Source organism: Pygocentrus nattereri, chromosome 16 (assembly GCF_015220715.1).
Source record: "Pygocentrus nattereri isolate fPygNat1 chromosome 16, fPygNat1.pri, whole genome shotgun sequence".
Lineage (NCBI taxonomy): Eukaryota > Metazoa > Chordata > Actinopteri > Characiformes > Serrasalmidae > Pygocentrus > Pygocentrus nattereri.
The window spans coordinates 22,737,068-22,762,420 of NC_051226.1; the positions used below are offsets into that span (position 1 = coordinate 22,737,068).

General features: G+C 37.3%; 3 protein-coding genes across 3 annotated transcripts; 1 reads left to right on the forward strand and 2 right to left on the reverse strand.

Moving 5' to 3' along the window:
* Positions 1–9,621: 9,621 nt before the first annotated feature.
* On the forward strand, positions 9,622–10,879 carry LOC108431240 (olfactory receptor 10T2-like). Its single transcript, XM_017704261.1, has 2 exons — positions 9,622–9,656; positions 9,892–10,879. The coding sequence occupies exon 2, from the start codon at positions 9,920–9,922 to the stop codon at positions 10,877–10,879; it is 960 nt and encodes a 319-aa protein (XP_017559750.1). The 5' UTR covers positions 9,622–9,656; positions 9,892–9,919.
* A 4,772-nt stretch (positions 10,880–15,651) lies between these two features.
* Positions 15,652–16,596, reverse strand: LOC108431239 (olfactory receptor 4E1-like). The gene is made up of 2 exons (XM_017704260.1): positions 16,243–16,596; positions 15,652–16,113 (listed from the first exon to the last, which is right to left on the reverse strand). Exons 1-2 carry the CDS (start codon positions 16,594–16,596, stop codon positions 15,652–15,654), a joined length of 816 nt encoding a protein of 271 aa, XP_017559749.1.
* Positions 16,597–20,733: 4,137 nt separating this feature from the next.
* LOC108431238 (olfactory receptor 10T2-like) lies at positions 20,734–21,693 on the reverse strand. The gene has a single exon (XM_017704259.1). The coding sequence runs from the start codon at positions 21,691–21,693 to the stop codon at positions 20,734–20,736; it is 960 nt and encodes a 319-aa protein (XP_017559748.1).
* Between the last annotated feature and the right edge of the window lie 3,660 nt (positions 21,694–25,353).

The window sequence follows — 25,353 nt, forward strand, 5'->3', positions numbered from 1 at the left end:
TGGTAAACTGTGCTTTTGTGCCATCTCATCTTGCATTTATATAAAAATAAAACAATTAAAAAGTTCTGTTTGCTTACACAGTCACCAAATAAGTGAATGCAGTGCATTATTTTCAGTCTGTCATTCAATAAATGTGAACACTGCTTTTACTGTGTTACAAGTTCTGCTAACTAGGAGAGATGAGCGGGTTAGCATTACCTTAGCTAGCATGGTAACAGCTCTGCTCACTATAGAACACATTTAAATATGGTTAACACCTCAGAAGCATGATAATGAGTAAAAAATATGAAGTGAAGTTGAGTGAGGGTGTTTGATGTAAGGTTTGAAGGCAAAATTAAAAGGTTTGAAGTTGATAGAAAACCTAGTGTTAGCTTAGCGAGCAGCCTGCAGATATAATGAGTGCTACACACCACAGTACAGGTTTGATTTTTGACTAACTGGTGCACGACTGACAAACAACAAAAAAACAGCCAAATGGGAGAGCAAAGTTGAGTGGCTGGTGTTGGAGTTACAGGAAATCTGTTCTGTGGTGTTTGCCAAGCTAAAAAGTGCCACATGCCACAATACAGGCTCAACTTGTAGCTAATTAGTGTTCAAAAGTCATACATTCAGAGATTAAAGACTCAAATCTGAGGAGAGCACAGTCTTGAGTGGCTGGCACAAAGTTGAGTGACATCTGAAAAAGAACATGTTCCAATATTTTGTCCTACATAGTTTTTCCTGATCCTGATTTAGCACATTGAATGGAGAAAGAAACCATAACCGACACAGTATAGCCAAGGGAACCCTTTGGAAAAGAAGACTTTGAGTTTAAAAGCATTTGCGAATTTGTGATTAGAGGGTGCTTTTTTATTGAGATGCATGTTGGTCCTCACTTTTTTTAAAATCCTTGGTCCTCGCATGTGTTTTCTAGATAGATGTGGAAAAGAAATTTAACACCATCATAATTTTGAAATGACATCATTGTTTTTAAACATACTTTATTACCATTATAACCTAAACAGCACCTCTTATTTGTGATAAAATGACCGTAAAGTGCAGCCTCTTGTTGCTAATTGCGGTCCTCCGCTGACTGAGAGTTTGGCGTTCCACAGACTGCTTGTTTCTGCATGTAAGCCATAGTGCCTGTTTACCACAGTAGACTTGCTTTGTATATACAAAGACAAATAGTATTTGACCCATTGCATATCTGTCTACCTGCAGCTGAAACATATGTTGTGTATGTACAATGCCATTAAATGCTCAGATGTATGGTTTAATTGCGGTTGTACTTTTTTAACAAAGCAAAACGAGTGAAAACTGGAGGAGATTTCACCAAGTACGTTTACATGCACTCAATAATCTGATCATAATCAGATTTCTACTTCGGTTTCTGCTTCAGAATATTCAGTTATCTAAACATTCAAATAGTTAGCATACTCCAAATTCTTAGATTGGAGTAAGGTCTAGAAATCTAATAAAGAGAGCTAGATTTTAGCTTAGTGATCAGTTTTTTAGTCTGCACATTTGCAAAACAGACTGTCGTACCGGAAATAAGCAAGCACCATATATATATATATATATAAGATACTTATTATAGATGCATTTACAATGTTTTTTAAAAGGCATGAACCTTTAAATGGAATTTATGATCACTACATAATGAATTTAGTAAAGTAAACAGTTGATAGTTCAAGTAGTTACTTTAAAATTTTAAAACTCAACCTTAAATGTGTGTTAATGGTGTCTGTGTCTGTCAGTTATATTGATCTTTGTATTTGTGAGTGTGAAAAACAGGAACAGATTCCTTGAAACAGTGTGGTTCCATGTTGACAGGAGCCACGGATACAGTTTTGAAGTTGAGGCCAATTTTAACATAAATCATCAAACCTTCCTTTGATATGTTCATTATTACCTCCACTCAGTCATGTAACCTTCTGCTCTGTGTTCTGTCACAGCAGCCATAAGGTTAATTAGAGCCTGCTGTCAGTGGAGAACTGAGGGGGGTAAGATTGCTGCGACAATGTAAACCTCTTTCACTCTCCCACTACATGCACAAACAGGCCTTATCTGTCCAGCTGCTTCTTTTCTGATAGCAGAGTTTGCACAAACTGCAAAGAAAAGCCATCAGCATGTGCTGAAATTTCAAGTTTAATACCAAATTAGCCTGTTGACCTTGAGAATCCTCTTACCAGCCAGACTATACTTCGTTTTAGTCTGATTCATTACAATGGGAGCTGCCAGTCTTGTAGGAAAGCTTTGGCCTTGCAGTTTTGCTGTGATTGCAGTACCAGGGCACTGCTGACTCACCGAGATCCTTTATTTAAGTAATCGTACTGTGCTCGAAAGTGTTATGGCAAGATAGTTTAACCACCACAGTTAAGCCTGTGCCAATAGCCTGATAGGTTTGGGTAAAGCATAATAAAAAGACAATGAGTGATCATCAGTACTTTATATATGGTTAAGACTTTTTTCCTGAGTTCAGTATTAAAGGGACCATATTATGGAAAATTGAATGGAAAATGTACTGTTGACTCCCTAGTCCATTGAAAAACGATCTGTTTTCAATTCATTGTATTTGTAATGTCACAACCTTTTGAACAAAAAAAATGTGGCAAAAATTGGTACATAAACATAATTACATTATTGCATGAAGATACTGTTCACTGCCCCGTCCATGCAGTCTGTTTATGGAAACCAAGCTTCAAAATGAGCCAGTTTTGAATTAGTTGTTTTTGTGATGTCACAATTTCAGTTCAATTACATATATTCACCTATTTAGCCTACAGCAGGTTAGTCTCCTTCTTGTTGGAGTTGTAGAGTATTTCACCCCAGACTTTTTAAACTTCTGAACAGTTCTGAGCTGGTGAAAATACTGTACCTAAAGACGTCTGTTCTAAGGGATGGAGTTAGGTTGGAAAATGGTCACGTAAAAATTAATTACGACTAGTTTTTGGCATATACAACTGAACAAATATAATTAGACCTCAAGAAAAATTTTAAATAGAAGGCAAATGCAGAATAAGGGCCCTTTTATGTGCGTCATGTACTGGAAAAACTCTTGATGTCTCTCATTTCATTCTTACAATGAATAGGCATAACTCATGTGGCAGTCATGGGCTGGAGGTTAGGGAACCAGCCCTGTGACCGGAAGGTTGCTGGTTTGATCCCCTTGGCTGCCAGTCCATGACTGAAGTGCCCTTGAGCAAGGCACAAGTGTGCTCACTGCCCCCTAGTGTGTGTGTTCACTAGCGTGCATGTATGTGGGTGTTTCACTGCAGGGAGGTGTTAAATGCAGAGGTCTAATTTCACAGTGTGCAAACACAGTGACAAATGTTTATAAATTCTATGAGAAGGGTTTTTTTTATTGTCCAACTTTAAATCACATTTTGAATGTCTTATTTGCTAAAATACATTATTTAACTCATTTAACCCCCCTGAATGATTCACTGCATAATCTCTACGTATACTTCATCTGAGTGACTCCAAATGCAAAAACCAAACACAAGATGGCGCCAAAATCACACAGAATTTCTCCAAGTGAATGTGTGAGAATTAATGTTTGGTTGAAGTTTTTGCTGCTTAGGGGGGTCACACCAGATACTGAAATGAGAGGTTCACATGCTTTTTGCCAATAAAGGCATTTCATATTGGATTGCTTTGATCTATACATCAAAAAAAATAAAAAATACACACACACACACACACACACACACACACACACATACATACACATATACATATATGTTGTTATGACTTAGATGAAGATCACTTAGATGAAGATGAATACACTATTGTATATTATTGCCTTGTTTGAATGGTCATAAGGAGGCTATATCAGGACATTTCAACAGGGACTGAGGGTTGAAATCTGAAATGGCCATAATTAAATATCATTTTGTTCTGTTTGAGCCACTTTTATGTGGATCTATATTTTGTTTTGCCTGGGTTTTAGACCACATATGGATTGACTTTCTGCTGAACAATTTATTGATACAGCTTAGAATTCATTAGTCTTTCAATGATTTTCAGTTGTTTAGGCCTTGAAGCAGCAGCTATTATATACTCTTCACCATGTTTCACAGTTAATATTTTGGTGTTGGCATGCAGCTTGTTTTGTCTTTTAATTTACCATGTAGTGTTGTGGAATATCAGCACTACTTTTTCTTTTAGAGAGCAGCCATCAGTCCTGAGCTCCCATGATGTAAACATAGATGATACCAAAAGCTGGAGGTGCCTGCAGATCATAAGCTGTCACAGTAAGGTTTTCATAATTTATTTAAGGACTCTATAGTGTGTCTTTGCACCGATCTTTGTAATGCATTGACTGCTAGCATTACAAACTTTTTAAATATCTGGCTACATTGTTCAGTAAAGATACTGAAAGCTTTTTGTTTCAATAAATATTTTATATAAATATATGAACATCAGGTCTCATTTTAGAAGACATTTACATTTATTTTTTTCATAACTATGCAGTAAAGTCAGAGACTACATTTCATTTATTTAATTTCCATTCTTTACATACAAGTTATTCGTTAGATGTAAAATAATCCACTCTCATAAGAAAGGAGTTATCAAAGGACAAGAAAAAAAGGGTTACAGAGATAATGCTCCAAAATTAGAAACCTGACAGTAAATGTTGTTGAAATATGATGGAATTGTACTTAATTTGATTTGACGTTCACTTGTTGACTACACAAGATGTTGATATACCTACTGTGCTTCTTCAGTATACAGTATATGGCACTGAATCATGATGCAAAGTAGACATTTTGATGTCCTTTGCTTGAGGAAAGCTTCTCGACCTGGACCTTATTGAATTTTAATTAAATACCCCCGTACTAGACCATCAAAACTGTCAGTATCAGACAATATGTAAAGCTTTCATCTTTGAGAGAGAGGAGAAAAGCAAGCTCAGCTCTTGATACTGTCCATCCCTCCACTGTGAGAAGGCAACATACGTTTGAAAGGATGTGTAGCTGTCAAGAAGCCGTTACTGTGAAAATAATACAACCCCAATGAAGTTGGGCCAGTCTAGTACCCGCACTCTTTTACTATGAAGCGACGCTGTTGTAACACGTGCAGAATGTGGCTTGGCATTGTCTTGCTGAAATAAGCAGGACATCCCTGAAAAAGACGTTGCTTGGATGGCAGCATATGTTGCTCCAAAACCTGTATGTACCTTTCAGCATTAATGGTGCCTTCACAGATATGCAATTTACCCATGCCATGGGCACTAACACACCCCCATACCATCAGAGATGCTGGCTTTTGAACTTTGCACTGAAAACAATCCAGGCAGTCCTTTTCCTCTTTGGCCTGGAGGACACGACATCCATGTTTTCCAAAAATAATTTGAAATGTGGACTCGTCAGACCACAGGACACTTTTCCACTCTGCGTCAGTCTATCTCAGATGAGCTCGGGCCCAGAGAAGCCGGCAGCGTTTCTGGGGGTTGTTGATATATGGCTTTCGCTTTACATGGCAGAGTTTTAACTTGCACTTGTAGACGGAACGACGAACTGTGTTCACTGACAGTGGTTTTCTGAAGTGTTCCTGAGCCCATGTGGTAATATCCGTTACAGAATGACGTCGGTTTTTAATGCAGTGCCGCCTGAGGGATCGAAGGTCACGGGCATTCAATGTTGGTTTTCTGCCTTGCCGCTTACTTGCAGAGATTTCTCCAGATTCTCTGAACCTTTTGATGATATTATGGATTGTAGATGATGAAATCTCTAAATTCCTTGCAACTGCATGTTGAGAAGCGTTGTTCGTAAACTGTTGGACTATTTACTCATGCAGTTGTTCACAAAGTGGTGAACTTCGCCCCGTCCTTGCTTGTGAACGACTGAGCCTTTCAGAGATGCTCCCTTTATAACCAATCATGACACTCACCTGTTCACCTGTTCAATTAACCTGTTCACCTGTGGAATGTTCTAAACAGGTGTTTTTTGAGCATTCCTCAACTTTCCCAGTCTTTTGTTGCCCCTGTCCCAACATCTTTGGAATGTGTTGCATGCATCAAATTCAAAATGAGTGAATATTTGCAAAAAACAATTAAGTTTATCTGTTTGAACATTAAATATCTTGTCTTTGTAGTGTATTCAATTGAATATAGGTTGAAAAGGATTTGCAAATCATTGTATTCTGTTTTTATTTATGTTTTACACAACGCCCCAACTTCATTGGAATTGGGGTTGTAAAAAAAATAAATAAATCAGGAAAAATGACTCTGCAGAATTCTTTGGACAACTGAAAGCAAGTCACTCTAAAAGAATGAAAGCTATAATAAAGTGTGGACCCTCTAAATACTGACCCACTAAAGGCTTCTGTTAAATATTTACTTACTGCCTTTTTCTATACTTTAAATCTACTTTCTATACATTTGAATGGAAATTAACTAAATGGTGATCTCTGACTTTTGTGCAGGCCTATAAATACAAAAGATTTCATACAAATGAAAAAGAAGCCATTTAACTTTTTTTGCTGTGATACATTTAATCAAAACCAAGATCTCCCATGACTCAGACTAAGCCTATAAATTAATGCTTTCAATATATAAATATGTAGATTTATGTTTTTGACTGGTACTTTGATTATAATTGGTTAAAATGAATATTGCTAAATTATCACTGCAAAATTAAAAAGAAAAGTTAAGTAGTTAAATAATTAAATTGTTATTTTTAATTTACTTGGCAATTTCAAAAGAAAAAATGTAAACAGTAGAGGTACCTTAGATGCTATGCTTCTCTTCTGAGTAGTAGTCCAGGTGCTGAACCAAAAGAACAGAATGAAATTACAAATATTCTTCAGTATAAGTAAAAGCAATTTTGTTTGAAAGTAATCAGAGAAGTGCAAATCCATCAAAAGCTGCTACATGTAACATGGATTAAGTTAAGTGATACTTTTTTAATCCCACAAACGGGGAAATTCCACCTCTGCATTTAACCCATCCGTAAAGTGAAACACCACATACACACTAGTGAATACACACACACAAGGGGGCAATGAGCACACTTGCTTGGAGCAGCCCTATCCACAGCGCCCGGGGAGCAATTGGGGGTTAGGTGTCTTGCTCAAGGACACCTCAGTCATGGACTGTCAGCTCTGGTTATCAAACCGGCAACCTTCCAGTTACAGGGCCAGTTCCCTAACCTCCAGCCCACGACTGCCCCAACTATAACTGGATGCTCATTAGCAATTTTATTTTGGTACCTTAACCCTTTTTCATGTGAAAAAGCACATGAAATACATTAATTATCCTTCTGTATTTTCCCTCTGAGCAGATGAAAAACACAATAACAAGGGAAGCAAAAACATTCAGCTGTTTAATTGGTCCAGGAATCACTTTTAATTAATAAGAATGAAAACAAACACTTGCACTTGACAACCTATTAAGATAATGAAACTCCTTAGTTTTGATTTGTGTTTTTAAGGCATCATATATACTTTGTTCCTTCATTTCATAAGATTAAATTTATTTGAAAATGAGCTGCACTTTCACAGGTATACATTTCTGAAAATAGTCCACCTCTTTTTCTGCTTACTGTTTTGAATCAGACGCCCCTCCTGAGCCCCTTCATTTACAGCTTGAGGAATACAGAGCCTTCTGCAAATACAGTGTGACCTCTCACACAGTCAGGAAATTGGATCCCCCGTCTCATCATGATATAGATGAAAAAGATGTATTTATATATATATATTCAAAATATTTATCTTCAAAGCATTGGGAATATAAAACATTAGAAGCATTAGGCAACACTATAAAAACTAGACATCGGTCTGGTCTGTGCACAAAAAATAATCTAGATTAAAAAACATTTCTCTTGCCTTGCTAATAATTTCTGGTACATATTTGCAGAGTTCAGAAGAAATATCAGATGTTTCACCAAGCAATCCTAGGGAGTCTGCCTTACCTGAGTGAAGATGGCAACAATTAGACCATTAAGGGCTTTTCATAAGCAAGACATTGTAGTCAATGTGAAGCATGAAGCCAGTGTAAATGGCAGCAAACACTGGAGTAATGCTCTGAATTTTTTTATCTGGTCAGCACCTGGGCTACCACAGCCTGAACTATAGTTTGAGCCCATTTAGAAACACAGCAGGGCAACTATTCAGAACAGTAGTCTAGTCTAGAATTTATGAAAGCATTAATTATTTTCATTATTAACATGTTTCATTTTTCTTGTTAATAAAGCAGTGACCTTGGGTTTCATCATCAGCAGTGAACTGGAAGTTCTTTTTAGTTTACAGTTTAGATCTCAGATTGAGTGAAAAAACTTTAATGTTTTAATATTTAAAAAAACTTTTTTCAATGTTGAAAATATGTACAGTGCTTAAATGAATACATTGCTGCTGTAGCTACAAAATAATGACTTTACAGTTTCCTTTTAATCGTAATTGATTTTTTCAAAGTACCATAAGTTTTAGACCATATGCCATGGCCTGTTCATTAAGTTACTGTTAACACAATGCAAAGGGCAATTGGTGCTTTTAAATTATGCAAATAAAAGTATAAACAACAAAAATGAAGATATTTGTGACAGTGACAACATACATCAATGACTGCATGACCACTAATTTAATGATGACAGTGTCACAATTGGCTCCTCCCAGTCCTGTCCATGTGCTTATGTTTTGGTTTTGTGCTTGTCCATGTGCTTTTGTTTTGCTTCCTTACCGGTCCTGCCCCCTTGTTTCCAGACCCTGTCCTTGATTGTTTTCACCTATTACCCTCTTGTTAACTACCTGTGTCTTGTTACCTGTCCCTGTATTTAAGTCCTGTGTTTTCCCTAGTCTCTTGCTGGTCTTTGTTTGAATTGTTTGATATGTTTGGTCTTTGTATGGTATTGTTTGGTGTTTGCTTTTCTGGTCTCTGTTATATTTCCTAGTCTCTGTTATTGTGTTTAGTCTGTGTTTCTTTTGGTCATGTCTGTTTGCCCTTAATAAATCTTGCTTCTCTCAGCATGTGTCCGCCTCATCTCTCCCCAATGTTACAGACAACAACTGCTAATAAACCTGAATAAACCCTTAATTTAACTGATGCTATGCAGAAACAGCTCAACAGAAATAGAAGCTGGAAATATACTGTGGTAATAATAGAGTTATAAAATACAAGCAATAAAACTTTAAAATAATTGTACCAGCGCTTTTGACTAAACCAACCTAATGAACAGAGGAAAATGTAATCACAGTTCTTTAAGAGCACCGAAGAATATAATTGAACAGGCATCTCAGCTACTACAAAATAACTACAAAAACTAAGTAATTAAGGTTCCAAATCCAAGAGGGCTGATTAAGCTTATGTAATTAGCCATGTTTGAGCAGATGAAAAACAGAGTAACCCAGGGAACAAAGAAACACTGATATTTTAATTGGTCCACAGGAAGCTTTTAATTGATATGAATGAAAACAAACAAACCTGCCAGTTAAGGAAATGAAACTCTAACACTGGAAATTGTCTATTTAAGACTCATACTAATACGGTGTTCCCTCATTTTTGAACATGAATTGAATGTTGGCATGAATTAAGGTGAGATGTTTTCACAGATATAGGGAATGTGGAGCTTTCACGGACTTGATCACGATAAGTTTCTTGTCCTTATGTTTTGTATAACTTTTTTTATAGATTTCAGCCAAAAAGCCAGTGTGATCAAGGCAGGATCAGGGAAAAGGTGTACGTAAGACTGCTTTTGTTACTCATTACTGCATTTATTGCTTTTACTCATTCTTTGCAATATATGAAGTTGCCTGAAATAATACAAATTGTGTGTAAATTCATACAAATGTGATAAGCAATAAATACAGTAATGACTTCTTTGATTGTAATATACATGAAAGGCCTTCCTTACAACCATATTAATGTAATACATGCCACTTAATCATCCTTTTTACTTTTCCTTGTTAAAGGCAGAGTTCCAGTTCCTGATTCACCAAAATGAACATGACTGAGCCAGTAACGTTTTTCATCATTGAGGGACTGAAAGATAAATACATGATTCTATTTCCTATTTTCCTTACAATATATGTACTTGTTTTAGGGGGCAACAGTATGATTATATATCTGGTCAGAACAGACCCCAAACTAAATTCGCCCATGTACTTTTTCCTCCACCATCTATCCTTCTGTGATATGATCTATACATCAAGCAGCATCCCAAATATGCTTTCAGGATTTCTAGTCGATGTCAAGACTATTTCCAAAATGGGCTGCTTTGCGCAGATGTATATTTTCCTCTCTATGACTGTAGTAGGACGTGGTTTGCTGACGGTGATGGCTTTTGACCGATACTTAGCCATCTGCCATCCTTTGCGATACACATCAATCATGACCAGGAGGATTCGTTATTTGCTCATATTTTTAGCATGGCTGTTTGGGTGGTTTATTCCTTTCCCTGCCTTGATCATAGCTCTGCCACTGCCCTTCTGTGGGCCCAACATAGTTAAGCATATCTTCTGTGATCATACCTCAGTCGTGCGCCTGGCTTGCACTGACACTACAAGAAACAATATAGTATCATTAACATTTGCTTTATTTGCCATTATTTCTACCTTCCTGCTGATTCTGGCCTCTTATATTTGCATTGGAAAAGCCATCAGCAAAATGGGCTCAGCTGAGAGACTGAAAGCTGCTGCTACTTGTGTGTCTCACCTTATTGTGGTCTGCATCTCCTATGTGTCTGCGTCCTGTGTGTACATCTCCTACAGAGTGGCCACGTTTGACCCAGACGTGCGTTTGATTATTGCTGTGCTTTACTCTGTGCTGACGCCCCTCCTGAACCCCTTCATTTACAGCTTGAGGAACAAAGAGCTGAAGGATGCACTGAAAAGAGCCTTCTGCAGATACAGTGCGGCGTCTCATGCAGTCAGGAAAACTGTGCCCTCTATATCATCATGACATCTTGGTTACAAAAATATACTATCAAATGTTGTTGGGTCTTTCTGGGTTTACAGTTGAGCTAAGTCAGGGAGAGTTATACTGAAATCAGCCCATTTCTCACTGGACTGATTGCCCTCCTCATTTCCTGACCCACAGCTGGAGAAATAAACTCAACCAGAGTCCATCTCTGAAGCATCTGAGGAAAGAGTTTAACAATAACAAACAGTTAATGTAGCCGAGCTGTTATTGCTTTCACATGTTAATATGTATAGGTGAAATGTATAGTAAATATACTATTCAAGCAATTTCTAGACTAATTGTGGACTCACTGCTACATCTCACTTGGGTGCAAATGGAAGATTTTTAAAAATTATTGTGTGTTAATGTCATTGAATCAACTGTTCCAGTATTTCATCTGAATGTGTGGTAATGAAAAGATAGTGGTTTATCTAAAGCATGCAGTGTCTACTCTGTGGTATAAAGTGCTTATTAAATACATTACTATTTTATCTGTATTCATCCTTAAATCCTTTTTCATTGTATAATTCATATAACGATGTATTGCTGATGCGCTGGTCAGTACTGAATTAAACTTAACTTCTGACATTTTTCTCTGCTGTTTTGTGGAGGTACAATTCTGTATTTAGACTTACATACACTACCACGCAAAAGTTGGAATCAGTGTTTACTTATAGTTTTGTAGATCTTGTAGCAACATTGTAGGTCACAAACAATGAAATACAAAACATTAGGAAATACTGTTCTGCATGGCAAACAGTGCTGTATATGACTCCAAAATGACAGAGAGAGTTACAATACATTGATAATACATAGTGATCATGATCAAATCTTGGTGGATACTACAAAAATTGGAATAATCACAATAGCTCGTTATAACTTATTATTTCTCCTTCAGAACTTGAAATATCCAATGATGTGAAGCACAAAAATACTTGTGTTATTTATGTTTGCATATCATTATTGCATAAATTCTATTGAAAAAAGAACAATAAATATTGAGTAATGCAAGTGATTCCACTGTAGAGCAGGAAGCTGTTCCTGCTGCTGTTTGCCACTTGTAAGTTTTAAGATTTACATGGTTGCAAAAGCCTAAAACCTTTGAATTAATGTAGACTCTCTAAATACCAAAAAAAGGTCTAATTAAACTGATAGCATTTCTCAGTTCCCAAAAACTCTGAAGTTTCGTTGTGTTGAAATCTGTAACAGATATTGTATTATTTGTTGTATTTTTGGCCGTATGAAAATTAGGACTTATGCACATCATTTTATTTCATGGTTAAAGATGCTGGTAGCTATCAGTCTGTGATCTGTCTTTCTGCATATTTTCAATGCAGTTCATCTTAGGTAGGTTATAGATAGGTCATCTTAGGTAGGTCTATCAATGATACGCTTGACTACTCTGACCTCTGCTGGCTGAGACGCAATAGACCACTCTATCCTACTAGATAGACTAGAAAACCTTGTAGGGGTAACAGGAACAGCTCTTTCCTGGTTCAGGTCCTACCTCACCAATCGATATCAGTTTGTTAATGTAAAGGGTGAATCATCTGTTCGTGCAAAAGTAATGTATGGTGTTCCACATGGCTCTGTTTTAGGACCTATATTATTTACAATATATATGCTACCACTAGGCACCATTATCAGTAAACACGGCATAAATTTCCACTGTTATGCCAATGACACCCAGTTATATATATCAAGTAAACCGGATGATAAAATTAAACTTGGCAAGATTGAGGACTGTATAAAAGACATAAAAGATTGGATGTCAAATAATTTTCTGTTACTTAACTCAGATAAAACAGAGGTCCTGCTTCTTGGTTCAAAATTAGCCAGAAACAGACTGTCTAACTCAACATTAAAACTTAACAATCTCTCAGTTTCATCAAGCTTATCTGTTAAAAATCTTGGTGTCATGATAGACGCTGATCTCTCCTTTGACACGCATATAACTAATATTACTAGAACAGCTTTCCTGCATCTCCGCAATATTGCTAAATTAAGAAATTCATTATCTCTACAGGACGCAGAAAAGCTAGTTCATGCATTTATCACTTCAAGGCTAGATTATTGTAATGCCCTGCTGTCTGGATGTCACAGCAAAAGCCTTAACAAGCTTCAGCTAGTCCAGAACGCTGCAGCCAGAGTCCTCACAAGAACTAGGAAGTTTGACCATATTAGTCCAGTTTTATCAGCCCTGCACTGCTTACCAGTTAAATTTCGCATTGATTATAAAACTATATTACTGACATATAAAGCTCTAAACGGGCTCGCCCCTCAGTACCTGAGTGAGCTCCTCTCCCACTATTAACCATCACGCCTACTTAGATCACAAGGTGCTGGCTTACTACTGGTACCTAGAATTAATAAAGTTACATCAGGGGGGAGAGCTTTCTCATACAAAGCCCCCCAGCTCTGGAATAATCTTCCTGCTAATGTTCGGGAATCAGACACAGCCTCAATCTTTAAGTCTAGGCTAAAAACTTATTTGTACAGTCAAGCATTTGGTGACTAGTCTTCCCTGTCAGGTCTAGACCTGCTGGAGTCTACACTGCTCTGTTTTACTGTAATCTGTGGTCAGCCACTCTTTACAGTACTAACTCTGTTTTTTTCTTTCCTTTCTCTGCCGAGCTGATCAGCTGCCCATCCTGTGCGCCTGATGCTGTTGCCTCTACTGCCTTGATTGGTGCCGCTGCTCACCAGCCTTCTGGACCGGTTTGACCACCACTGAGCTTCTTGCTTTACAACGCTGTGCAGTCCTCACCCTCAGATCTTTTCTTTTCCCACTTTACTATAATACTTCATACTAATAATGTTTGCTATCCGGTGTCGATCATAGGAGGATGGGTTCCCCTTCTGAGTCTTGGTTTCTCTCAAGGTTTCTTCCTCTTTTAGGGAGTTTTTCCTTGCCACCGTCACCGCTGGCTTGCTCATGGGGGCTCGGACCCGGATTTTCTTTCTTCTTTTCTCTTCTCTCTGTAATACTGATTGTTCTGTAAAGCTGCTTTGTGACAACACCTGTTGTAAAAAGCGCTATTTAAATAAATTTTGCTTGCTTGCTTGCTTGCTTGCTTGCTGTGTTCCAGTTTTGTGTATCACTAAATTGATGGGGTTATGGAGTTCATCCAAACTCTTACAAGGCCGGTCCCTTAAGACAGGCATGACAATTAGTTCCTCCTCCACATATGCTGTTTGTAATTATTGTTTAAGACTGGTTGACCAGGTGGTCCTGCTGGCAAAGGAACATATGGAGGAGGCCCAGGAGGTACAACACTGTGCCTATCCATATTCTGGTACAACAGGTTGGCTCAACCCAGGAGATTTCAGCTGGGAGACTCATCTCTATGGCCACTTGGCAGGAGCCCTACACACTTAAAGGAAGGGTTGGCTGAAGGGTTGAATTGCCTGGATTAACCTGATAAAGCTTTAGGCTATTTTAAACTGATTACATTGAAATGACATGAAAATTGTTTGTGCTTTAACCACTTATATGAACTTCTGCCCTGACTGAGGTCTCAGTCTTCAACTGTTACCACCTATCCAGAGAGGTTAACTTAGATGTGAGAAGGCCCAGTTTATCCCCATGCTTGACCTCACTAAAAGCTATTGTCATGTGGCTCTCATCCCTGATCAGGCAATGTTCTGCATCCTAGGGGCAATAGGCAGTGCAGGGTTCTTAAATTCCATGCTACTAAATGTCTATACTAACTCTAACCTTATGTGTTGTTTTTGTGTCAGTATGGCTTTGTTGGATCATGTTTTTTTGTGTGTATGAAGTTTTAATCTTTTTTTTGAATGAATGAAAGTAAAAAAACTTTCAGGTGCATTATTTGAAGACAGATGAAGGACCTGGGAGGCTGCTCACACACATCTGATTCAACTCAGAAGGTGATTGCCAGGTGTAGTAGGTGTGTTAGAGCAGGGAAATCACTAAGTGTGCTCTAACCCTTCAGGACTGAATTAGACTCCCCAGAGAAAAAACGGATCTTTGTAAGTCCTCTTCGTCGCACTGAAACTTGAAGAACTGGTTGACCTTGCCATGGGACATTCTACTATTTCCACTATGAATATTATGGCAAAAAAGAAAAATTAAGAACATTTTGTAAAATATTAAATAAATAAATAAATAAATAAACAAGCGTTAGTTTGATTAGGGGGCAAATGAAAATAATGCAGTTAAGTGTGTTAAATCTAATAAACAGAGAAATGTAAACCATTTGATCATTCATCACGTGGTCAGATTTTAATATATTGTAAATACCTTCAAATGTTTCATTAGACAAGATTTATATTTTATACTTTTTTATACATACAACATGAAATTTGTATATTAACTCAACTGATCAGACAATATACAGTATGGGTTTGTAATTTATCCAAAAATAAATAGGGACGGACAAAATAATACTTCATCTCATTTAATTTGGTAAAATGAAACTGCTCTAAAAGAAGCTAACAACTAGGCAAATGGGACATATTTTCTGGACTTGGTAGTCATGTATTATAATATACTATGCTTTATATCTCCCTGTCCCTGTACATTTTGTCCATATCAAAAATAATATCTTGCTGCTTACATTACTAGTTTATCACATACGGCCTCCACCACCTATATTAGGTTTCCTACTTACCTAGTCAATGCAGCACCAAAGACAACCTGTCATGTAATGTGAGACTTAAAACTGTCTGCCTATGAAATGTCTGTGTCTTTAACACTGCATTCACACTTTGCATGTAAATAGACAATTCAATTAATATAATTAATAAAGTCATGATTCTGGAATCACTTTTCTTTTCCAAGGAATCTGCTGAAGCCACTGCCTTATTTCTTTGGTTTGAAGTCCGTATATCACGGGGTTAAGAGCACTAGGAATAACATAAAACAAAACACTGGTCACTTTTCCCAGTTCTGCATAAGCAGGGAAGCGATGCAGAACAATTGCAGTCATTCCACACCCAAGGATAATGAGGTACACGATTAGATGTGTGCTGCATGTTTTCATAGCCTTACTCTGCAGAGCACTGTTTCTACTCTTTACACACACAATAGCAATTTTTATATAAGTGAAAGCAATGCATGACATTGATATACCCCAGAACACAACAGAAGTAAACAAGCCGATGACATTATTAACTAATAGGTTCTCGCAAGACAGTTTAAAAAGAGAAGGGTTGTCACAGAACGGATTTGAAATAGTTGAACTACAGTGTGATAGTCTGATACTGAGGCCCAAAATAATTCCAACTGGTACGATGGCTATTATCCATGCTAATGCAGTCAGTTTAATAACCATTTTGTTGGTCATTATACTGTTGTATCTTAAGGGGTTGCATATGGCCACATACCTGTCAAAAGCCATTATCATTAATATGGTGTGCGCACTTGTACTAAACATGTGAATACCATAAGCTTGAATTACACAAGCAACATAGCTGATATACCTGTCAGATTCTTCTCTAAAAATGTCTTTGAGCAAAGCAGGAACCACCACAGTAGTACTAAGTACATCATTCAGAGGAAGGTTAAAGAAGAGGAGGTACATAGGTTTGTGTATAGCTTTCTCTACCGATATCAAGGCAATAAGCCCAATATTGGATACCATTATGAAAAGGTACACTAACAAAAGAAGAACAAACACTGGATAAGCAGACTGATATGTGACCCTCAGTCCTTCAATCCTAAGAATTTGGTTTGTATCTGTTCTGTTTTCCATCACTCCTGTAGAACAAAATGAGGAAAATGAACATTAGTAATATTGTCAGTGCAAATCAGTTTTCATTTTTGATTGCAAAGCACACGTGATTATGATTCAAACTTTCACATAGTTCATCTGTAAAATACACACATACATCTTTTAACAGCATCTTTTAACAAAACAAGTCAAATTGAAGTTGATGTTGAATTTGGACTAAACATTATTCTTTTTCTGCTATTATTGCTCTTTTAAATTGTAAAAGACTTGCAAAAAATGTAGATTTTAACAACTGTTCCATCAGATTAGAGATTAAACAGTAATAATATATTAATATCTTGGTTGTGTACCACCTTATACAATTGAATCCACAGCATGCACAACTTTCCTTAACTTGAGAATGAAGAATAAGCACTACAACTGAGGTGATCTGTTCAAAATATATAATGTAGCAGTATCTCCTGGTGCTTCCTGACATGACCCCACTGACTGATATAATAATATCAGTACCAACAACAGCAGAGTCCCTTGGTAATTTTGTTAACAGCAGCATAGTTCAAAACATCACCTCAGAGTTGATAAACAAGTCTGAGATTAAAAGATTTGAAAGATTTGTGGAGCAGACTAAGTCCAGACACAACAAATATTATTACTTGCCTGTATTTGACAAGGACAATAGATGTCTAATTATATCTATATAAATATACTTACAGGTTTGAGTAGTATGTTTGATAAGATATGTGATGGAAAGTATTATTTTGTTAATGACATTAAAAGAAAATCTTGTAGTTATATTTTATATTGTTAAAAAACTCAAAATATTTACATTTTAGTCCTTCCTCTTGGAAAACAGTTTTCAGTAGTGTCTGCCGCTATTTATACAGTCAGTGAGGAAATGGACAATAAGATGGGAATCAGATGTCCGGTATGCTGACTAAGGTATGATTTTGTTGTCCACTATTCTTTTAAAAACATGCCATAGTTTGTATAATTTGTTACAGTTACAAAAACAAACACATACTTCATTTCCACCATCATAAAATAATTAAATTTTACTTTTATAACCTTAACTTTCTCTGAGTGATGTTAATGTCATCAATAATGTGTTTCTATCTAGAACAGTGACCTTCATTTCCAGTCCTGGAGAGCTGGTGTCCAGCATAGTTTGTTGGTTTTCCTGTTTTTTGATTTCTGACTAAATAATAACAATTAGTGGGTTTTGTATGTATGATAGAATAGGAAAATTGTCAAGTTGTGTTGGGCCCTGGACTGCATATGCTCAGGCCATGCAGAACCCCTGTTGTAGTAGGCTGAAAATTCTCCACAAAGGGCACTATTAGCAACTAGTCTTTGGTGCTAAAAAAAAAAGATGCATCAATCACACTTTATTTCTTTGTTCTACTGGAAACTGCCCAAGCTGAATGAAACTACATTTGTGGGGAACCATGGTCCTGGAGGGGTGGAAACAAAAGACAATGGCACAAATGGACACCCAGTAGGAAATGTTGGTGCTACCCAAGGTGTTCAGGAATTCTATTTATTTAATGATGTTTAATGATGATGCTTGAAAATATGCTCAATTTAGACATGTTTTTGCTTGTTTAAACAGTCTTTGTTGGCCAGTGGTCTCCAACTCATCCTATAGAGCTACTTTCCCGTAGATGCAAGTTCCGACCACAATATGCACATATGTTCCAGCTAATCAACCTTTTCGCAAGTCCTTGATTGGTGGGATCAGATGTATTACAGTTAAATAAGTGGCAAGGCAGCTTATTGGACACAAGGTGAAACTAAACTCTTCAGGAAGGTAGTTCTTCAGGACCAGTGTTGGAGACCAACTTGACAGATGACTTACTTTGCTAGTGTTAATGGGGTGGTCTTCAGAACCAAAAACAGTGCAATGTGGTGTACTGCAAGGCTCTAGTTTAGGCCCCTTACTGTTCTTCATAAAATTATAGCTCCTTGGACACACAATTCACATAAATGGCTTTAACTTTTATGATGATGATGCACAGTTTTAAATTCAGACATGTTCTCACAGTTATACAAAATGGAAGATTGTATTACAGCCATAAAAATGTGGATGACCTGAAAATCCTGCTTTGAAATTTTGATTTGGAAGGATTGCTGCCCAAAATATGGTTGCAGATTGTATCCTTGGCCTTAATGATTGTTTATTCTGTGCAAGTAAAAGCTACATGATAACTCTGACATTGTTTAAATCCCATCTGAATAACAACTCTGTAACATCTCAAGACTGCATATTTCCACTTATGAAACAGGGAAAATGAAACATGCTATTAATGAAATCAGTTAATGTTTTCATAAATTCTAGATTAGAGTACTGTTACTGAATGGTTGTCCTGCTGTGTCACTAAATGGGCCCCAACTATAGTCTAGACTGTGGTAGCCCAGATGACCAGATCATTCAGAACTTGTTACTCTGGTGTTTCGTGATAGGTTACACTGGCTTTCTGTTAAATTTCACTTTCCCTCAAGTGAAGCAGACTCCCCAGGATTGCTTGGTGAAACATCTTATAGTGCTCCTCAACTCTGCAAAAACCATGCTAGAAAATATTAGCAATGCAAGATTGAGAGGTGTTTTTAAATGCAGATTATTTTTTGTGCACAGGTCAGTCCAGTGTCTACTTTATTGTGTTGCCTAATGTTTCTAATGTTTTATCTTTCCAGTGTTTTGAAGAAAACTACAACACGATTATTCATATTTTGTTGAGCCAGTGCCTTAATTACCTACAAAAAAATGTGTAGAAGGTTGACAAGCTAAACACACATAAAGCCTCACATTACCAAGACGTGTCAAATTCCTTATCTGTTTGCAGTACAGAGAAAAAATTAATAACTTGCATATAGCAGAAAGAAAACATTTAAATAATACACTTCACTTCACATGTTGATTCATCCATTTGGATCATCTAAGGAAGGCTCGTAAGTGATTTCTTCCTATTAACTTTGTGGAAATTGAGGATTTTTCCCTTAACACTGCACTACTATAGTTATATGTCATAGAATGTTTAATATTCCCAGAGGCCTTCCCAGAAGTGGAAGAGGTACAGAAAATCACTAGATTCAGAAATTATTACTAACTGTGTGCAATTTTAGCTTTTTTTTATTTAGCATTTTTAATTTTTTTAATTTGTAACTATTCACATAGCAGACATTGAAGCCATAAAAGCTGGTTTTATTTTCAGATACTCCAATTACAAGTGAATATTTAAAAAGCACAAGTTAATTTCTGATGCTGCATGAAATCTCACTCACATTTCAAAACTTGCACACTAAGGTAATAAGATGTCACATAAATATAGTAAAGTCAGAGGTAAAATAAATTTCATATATATAATATAATATATTTCAATGTTGAGCACTTGATGTCTCCAATAATTACATAAACATATAAAACACAAATAATGAAAATTGTACCAAAGTATAGTAATAGTGTTTCTAGTCTCTTTATTCTTTCCTATTGCATGTAAAACAACATCTAACAGAAGATTAGGATTTAACCACAATTCAGGCCCTGTAGTGTCACATCAGCAGCACAACTGACCATTCTTATTACAGAGTTTGCATTAAAACAGCTTAAAACCAGTTAAATCTGATTAAAACATAAACTGGGTATTGGCGTTTGGGCATGGAAAGATTATTTTGGCATCCATAAATTCTTGTGTTAAGACAAAAATTTCCCCTTTCAATCACACTTCATTTTTATAGGCCCTTATAAATCATGTACAGATGCTTTAATTGCTACCAGCTTGTGCTAGGTTGGCCTTTAGATTTTGGGTTTAGGTTTTGGATTTAATAGAATGTGTCATATAAAATGTTCAGTTGCATTTATTAGACATTTAATTTTGTGGCAGTGTCAGCTATAGACAGATGAGCATCTATGACGTATCTACAGTGGTTCACTAGAATGACATGTTGCTTCACTTATTTAATTCATGGTTTGCTTACCAGTATTTTCAGTGGTTTACAGTACATTTGATATGATGCAGTCTGCTGTGTTTTTGAGAATGTGAAATTTTACAGCACTAATAAAAGTTCATCTTAGGTCCATCTGCGAATCAGAGAAACCAGTACAGGACAGCAAAGTGGAAACAATTAGACCACATTAGACATTTGTTATATCTTCTATGTATTTCATGATGATATAGAGGGCACAGTTTTCCTGACTGCGTGAGATGCCACATTGTATCTGCAGAAGGCTCTTTTCAGTGCATCCTGCAGCTCTTTGTTCCTCAAGCTGTAAATGAAGGGGTTCAGGAGGGGCGTCAGCACAGAGTAAAGCACAGCAATAATCAAACGCACGTCTGGGTCAAACGTGGCCACTCTGTAGGAGATGTACACACAGGACGCAGACACATAGGAGATGCAGACCACAATAAGGTGAGACACACAAGTAGCAGCAGCTTTCAGTCTCTCAGCTGAGCCCATTTTGCTGATGGTTTTCCCAATGCAAATATAAGAGGCCAGAATCAGCAGGAAGGTAGAAATAATGGCAAATAAAGCAAATGTTAGTGATACTATATTGTTTCTTGTAGTGTCAGTGCAAGCCAGGCGCACGACTGAGGTATGATCACAGAAGATATGCTTAACTATGTTGGGCCCACAGAAGGGCAGCGGCAAGGCCAAAGACATGGCTGGAACAATAAGAGTCCATCCAAACAGCCATGCTAAAAATATGAGCAAATAACGAATCCTCCTGGTCATGATTGATGTGTAGCGTAAAGGGTGGCAGATGGCTAAGTATCGGTCAAAAGCCATCACTGTCAGCAAAGCACGTCCTGTTACAGCCATTGAGAGGAAAAAAATCATTTGCACAAAGCAGCCTACTTTAGAAACGGTTTTGACTTCAACTAGGAATCCTGAAAGCATGTTCGGGATGGTCACTGATGTATAGATCATGTCACTAAAAGACAGATTGTGGAGGAAAAAGTACATGGGCGATTTCAGTTTGGAGTCCGTCCTGACCAGATATATAATCATACTATTTCCACCCAGAATAAGAACATACATTGTCAGGAAAACAGTAAATAGAATCAAATGTCTGTCTTTGAATCCCTCAATGATGAACAGTGTTACTGACTCAGTAGCATTCATTTCAGAAGACCAGCAACTCAAACAATAAACCAGATAAGAAGAAACAAAAAGTTATATTTAAGAAAACAGAGTTCACATTTAAATTTAAAGCTATTAGAGAAATTTGTACCCAAGAAAAATCTCTGTAAAGTCCGATATAAAACAGTAAGCAGAAAAGAAAGTGGACTATTTTTGGAAACGCATACCTGTGAAAGTGTCAGCTCATGTTCAAATAAATTTAATCTTATGAAATGAAGGAACAAAGTATGTATGATGCCTTAAATACACAAATCAAAACTAAGGAGTTTCATTATCTTAATAGGTTGTCAAGGGCAAGTGTTTGTTTTCATTCTTATTAATTAAAAGTGATCCCTGGACCAATTAAACAGCTGAATATTTTTGCTTCCCTTGTTATTGTGTTTTCCAACTGCTCAGAGGGAAATTACAGAAGGATAATCACCACTCTTGGATTTGAATTTGAGTCATTAGATCTTAATTACTTTGTTACTATTAGATTCAGAGAACAGTTTGTTTAACCAAGTTTTCATGTGCTTTTTCAGTAGTGTTATGGTACCAAAATAAGATCGTTAATGAGTATCCAGTTCTAAGTTGATGAGGGCCATCTGTGGCATCTCATAGATCCTGAGTGGTAGTAACTAGTCATGGGTATAGTAACTAGATCCATGTTACATGTAGCATTACTTAACTATAAAGCTTTCCTTGGTAATTCTGCCATGGCAATTTAATACTGTTTATTATTATCAGTTATAAATCAAAGGCCCAGTGAAAAGCATGGTGAACTTATGTGGCTCAGTGTGACTCACAGGGAGGAGTTCTATTTAAATGTATCACATAAAAACATAGAAATGACTTCTCTTTCATTTCTATAGAGTCTTTTGTATGTACAGGGCTGTGCAAAAGTCAGTGATCATCTTAATTTTTCCAGTTGAATGGCCATTAAGCACAGGAAAAAAAACAAGTAAATTTATATTTAACAGAAGCCTTTAGTATTTAGTGGCTCCACTCTTTAGCTTTATTATAACTTACATCCATTGAGGATGTCTTGCTTGGATTTGGTTTTCTTGTCTCTCTCAAAGATGATAAAAAATCGTAAGTCTGGAAAAGGCTGTAGCTCTTCAATAGGACTGAAAAATCAGTGCCGCTATAGAGACACTATAGAATCTTTATGATGGAAATCTTACTGTGACAGCTTATAATCTGCAGGCACCTCCAGCTCTTGATATCATCTGTGTTTATGAGTCCACATCATGTGAGATCAGCACTGGCGGCTGCTCTCTAAAAGAAAAAGTAGCGCTGATATTCCACAACATTACATGGTAAATATACAGTTCTAAATTTAAAAACAGAAAACACTTCATGCCAACATCACAACATTAACTCAACTGTGAAACATGGTGAAGAGTGTATAATATATGCTGCTTTGAGGCCTGAACAGCTAGAATCATTGAAAGACTAATGAATTCTAAGCAGAATGTCAGGCCATCTGTGATCTAAAACCCAGACAAAACCAATTTTCAACATAAGAGTGGCTCAAACAGAACAAAATGATACTTTATCATAGCTATATCAGATTCCTAACCTCAGCCCAAGTTCAAATGCCCTGATATGGCTTCAGCAAAAACTTCAACCAAACATTAATTCTCACACACTGACTTGGAGGAATTTCTGTCCAGTTCTCCTGACATAACTGCCTCAGCTCAGTGATGTTGATGAGATTTCTCACTATGAACTCCACACTTCAGGGCCTGCCAGAACATTTCAATTGGACTAAGGTCTAGATTTTGATTCCAGAACACAAAAAGTCTTTTGTTTCAACCACTCTTTGTTAGACATACTGATGTGTTTACGGTTGCATTCTTGCTGTATGACTCATCCTTTTTTCTTGAGCTTTAGTTCACAGATTGATACCCCAACATTCATTTCTTAATCCTACTCCAGGTAACTTACAGCTCATAAAGAGCTCCATAATTAGTTGAAGAGCTACTTCAGTGCTGGATTGAGTAAAAGAATACCTGAAACCGTGAGCAAGATTAAGAAATATAGCTGTGCACAATTTGTGTGAGCACAACTGTATCATGTAGAATGTTTTTTTCAAAAAATTATGGAAACATACACTATATTGCCAAAAGTATTCACTCACCTATCCAAATCATTGAATCCAGGAGTTCCAATCACTTTCATGGCCACAGGTGTATAAGACTAAGCACCTAGGCATGCAGACTGCTTCTACAAACATGTGTGAAAGAATGGCTCACTCTCCGGAGCTCAGTGATCTCCAGCATGGTACCATGATCGGATGCCACCTGTGCAACAAGTTCAGTCATGAAATTTCCTCACTACTAAATATTCCACAGTCAACTGTCAGTGGTATTATAACAAAGTGGAAGCATTTGGGAACGACAGCAACTCAGCCACAAAGTGGTAGGCCACGTAAAATGACAGAGCAGGGTCAGTGGATGCTGAGGCACATAGTGTGCAGAGGTCAGCAACTTTCTGCAGAGTCAATCACTACAGACCTCCAAACTTCATGTGGCCTTCAGATTAGCTCAAGAACAGTGTAGAGAGCTTCATGGAATGGGTTTCCAGGGCCAAGCAGCTGCATCCAAGCCTTACATCACCAAGCGCAATACAAAGCATTGAATGCAGTGGTGTAAAGCGCCGCCACTGGACTCTGGAGCAGTGGAGACATGTTCTCTGGAGTGATGAATCACGCTTCTCCATCTGGCAACCTGATGGATGAATCTGGGTTTGGCGGTTGCCAGGAGAACGGTACTTGTGTCACTGCATTGTGCCATGTGTAAAGTTTGGTGGAGAGGGGATTATGGTGTGGTGTTTTTTGTCAGCAGTTGGGCTCAGACCCTTAGTTCCAGTGAAAGGAACTCTTAATGCTTCAGCAGACTAAGAAATTTTGGACTATTTCATGCTCCTTACTTTGTGGGAACAGTTTGGGGATGGCCCCTTCCTGTTCCAGCATGACTGCGCACCGGTGCACAAAGACATGGATGGGCGAGTTTGGTGTGGAAGAACTTGACTGTCCTGCACAGAGTCCTGACCTCAACCTGATAGAACACCTTTGAGATTAATTAGAGTGGAGACTGCAAGCCAGGCCTTCTCGCCCAACATCAATGTCTGACAAATGCGCTTCTGGAAGAATGGTCAAAAATTCCCAGAAACACACTCCTAAACCTTGTGGAAGGCCTTTCCAGAAAAGTTGAAGCTGTTATAGCTGCAAAGGGTGGGCTGACATCATATTAAACCCTGTGGATTAAGAATGGGATTTCAATCAAGTTCATATGCGTGTGAAGGCAGATGAGTAAATACTTTTGGCAATATAGCATATTTTACCTTTTTGATGATGTCCAAAGAGGAGCAGCTCATCTATTTAAATAGAAATAGAAATGCAGTCATGCACAACTTTAATCGAGGCATCTGATTTTCTCTCGCTATTGTCTCATTCAGAATTTCTTCTTCTTCTTCTTCTTCTTTCTTTTTCTATTTATATAGTGTTTTTTACAGCAGGTGTTGTCACAAAGCAGCTTTGCAGAAAAATCTGGGTCCAAGCCCCCATGAGCGTCTCTAATGGTGACAGTGGCAAGGAACAACCCTAAGAGCAAGAGGAAGAAACCTTGGGAGGAACCAAGACTCAATGGTGGTCAAACC

Excerpts from the sequence above, each read along its gene's own strand:
- LOC108431240 (XM_017704261.1), top strand. The coding sequence starts at position 9,920 with ATGAACATGACTGAGCCAGTAACGTTTTTCATCATTGAGGGACTGAAA.
- LOC108431239 (XM_017704260.1), bottom strand. The coding sequence starts at position 16,596 with ATGGAAAACAGAACAGATACAAACCAAATTCTTAGGATTGAAGGACTG. Across the intron at positions 16,114-16,242 it reads CGCACACCATATTAATGATA|GGCCTCAGTATCAGACTATC; the intron begins ATGGCTTTTGAC and ends GGAATTATTTTG.
- LOC108431238 (XM_017704259.1), bottom strand. The coding sequence starts at position 21,693 with ATGAATGCTACTGAGTCAGTAACACTGTTCATCATTGAGGGATTCAAA.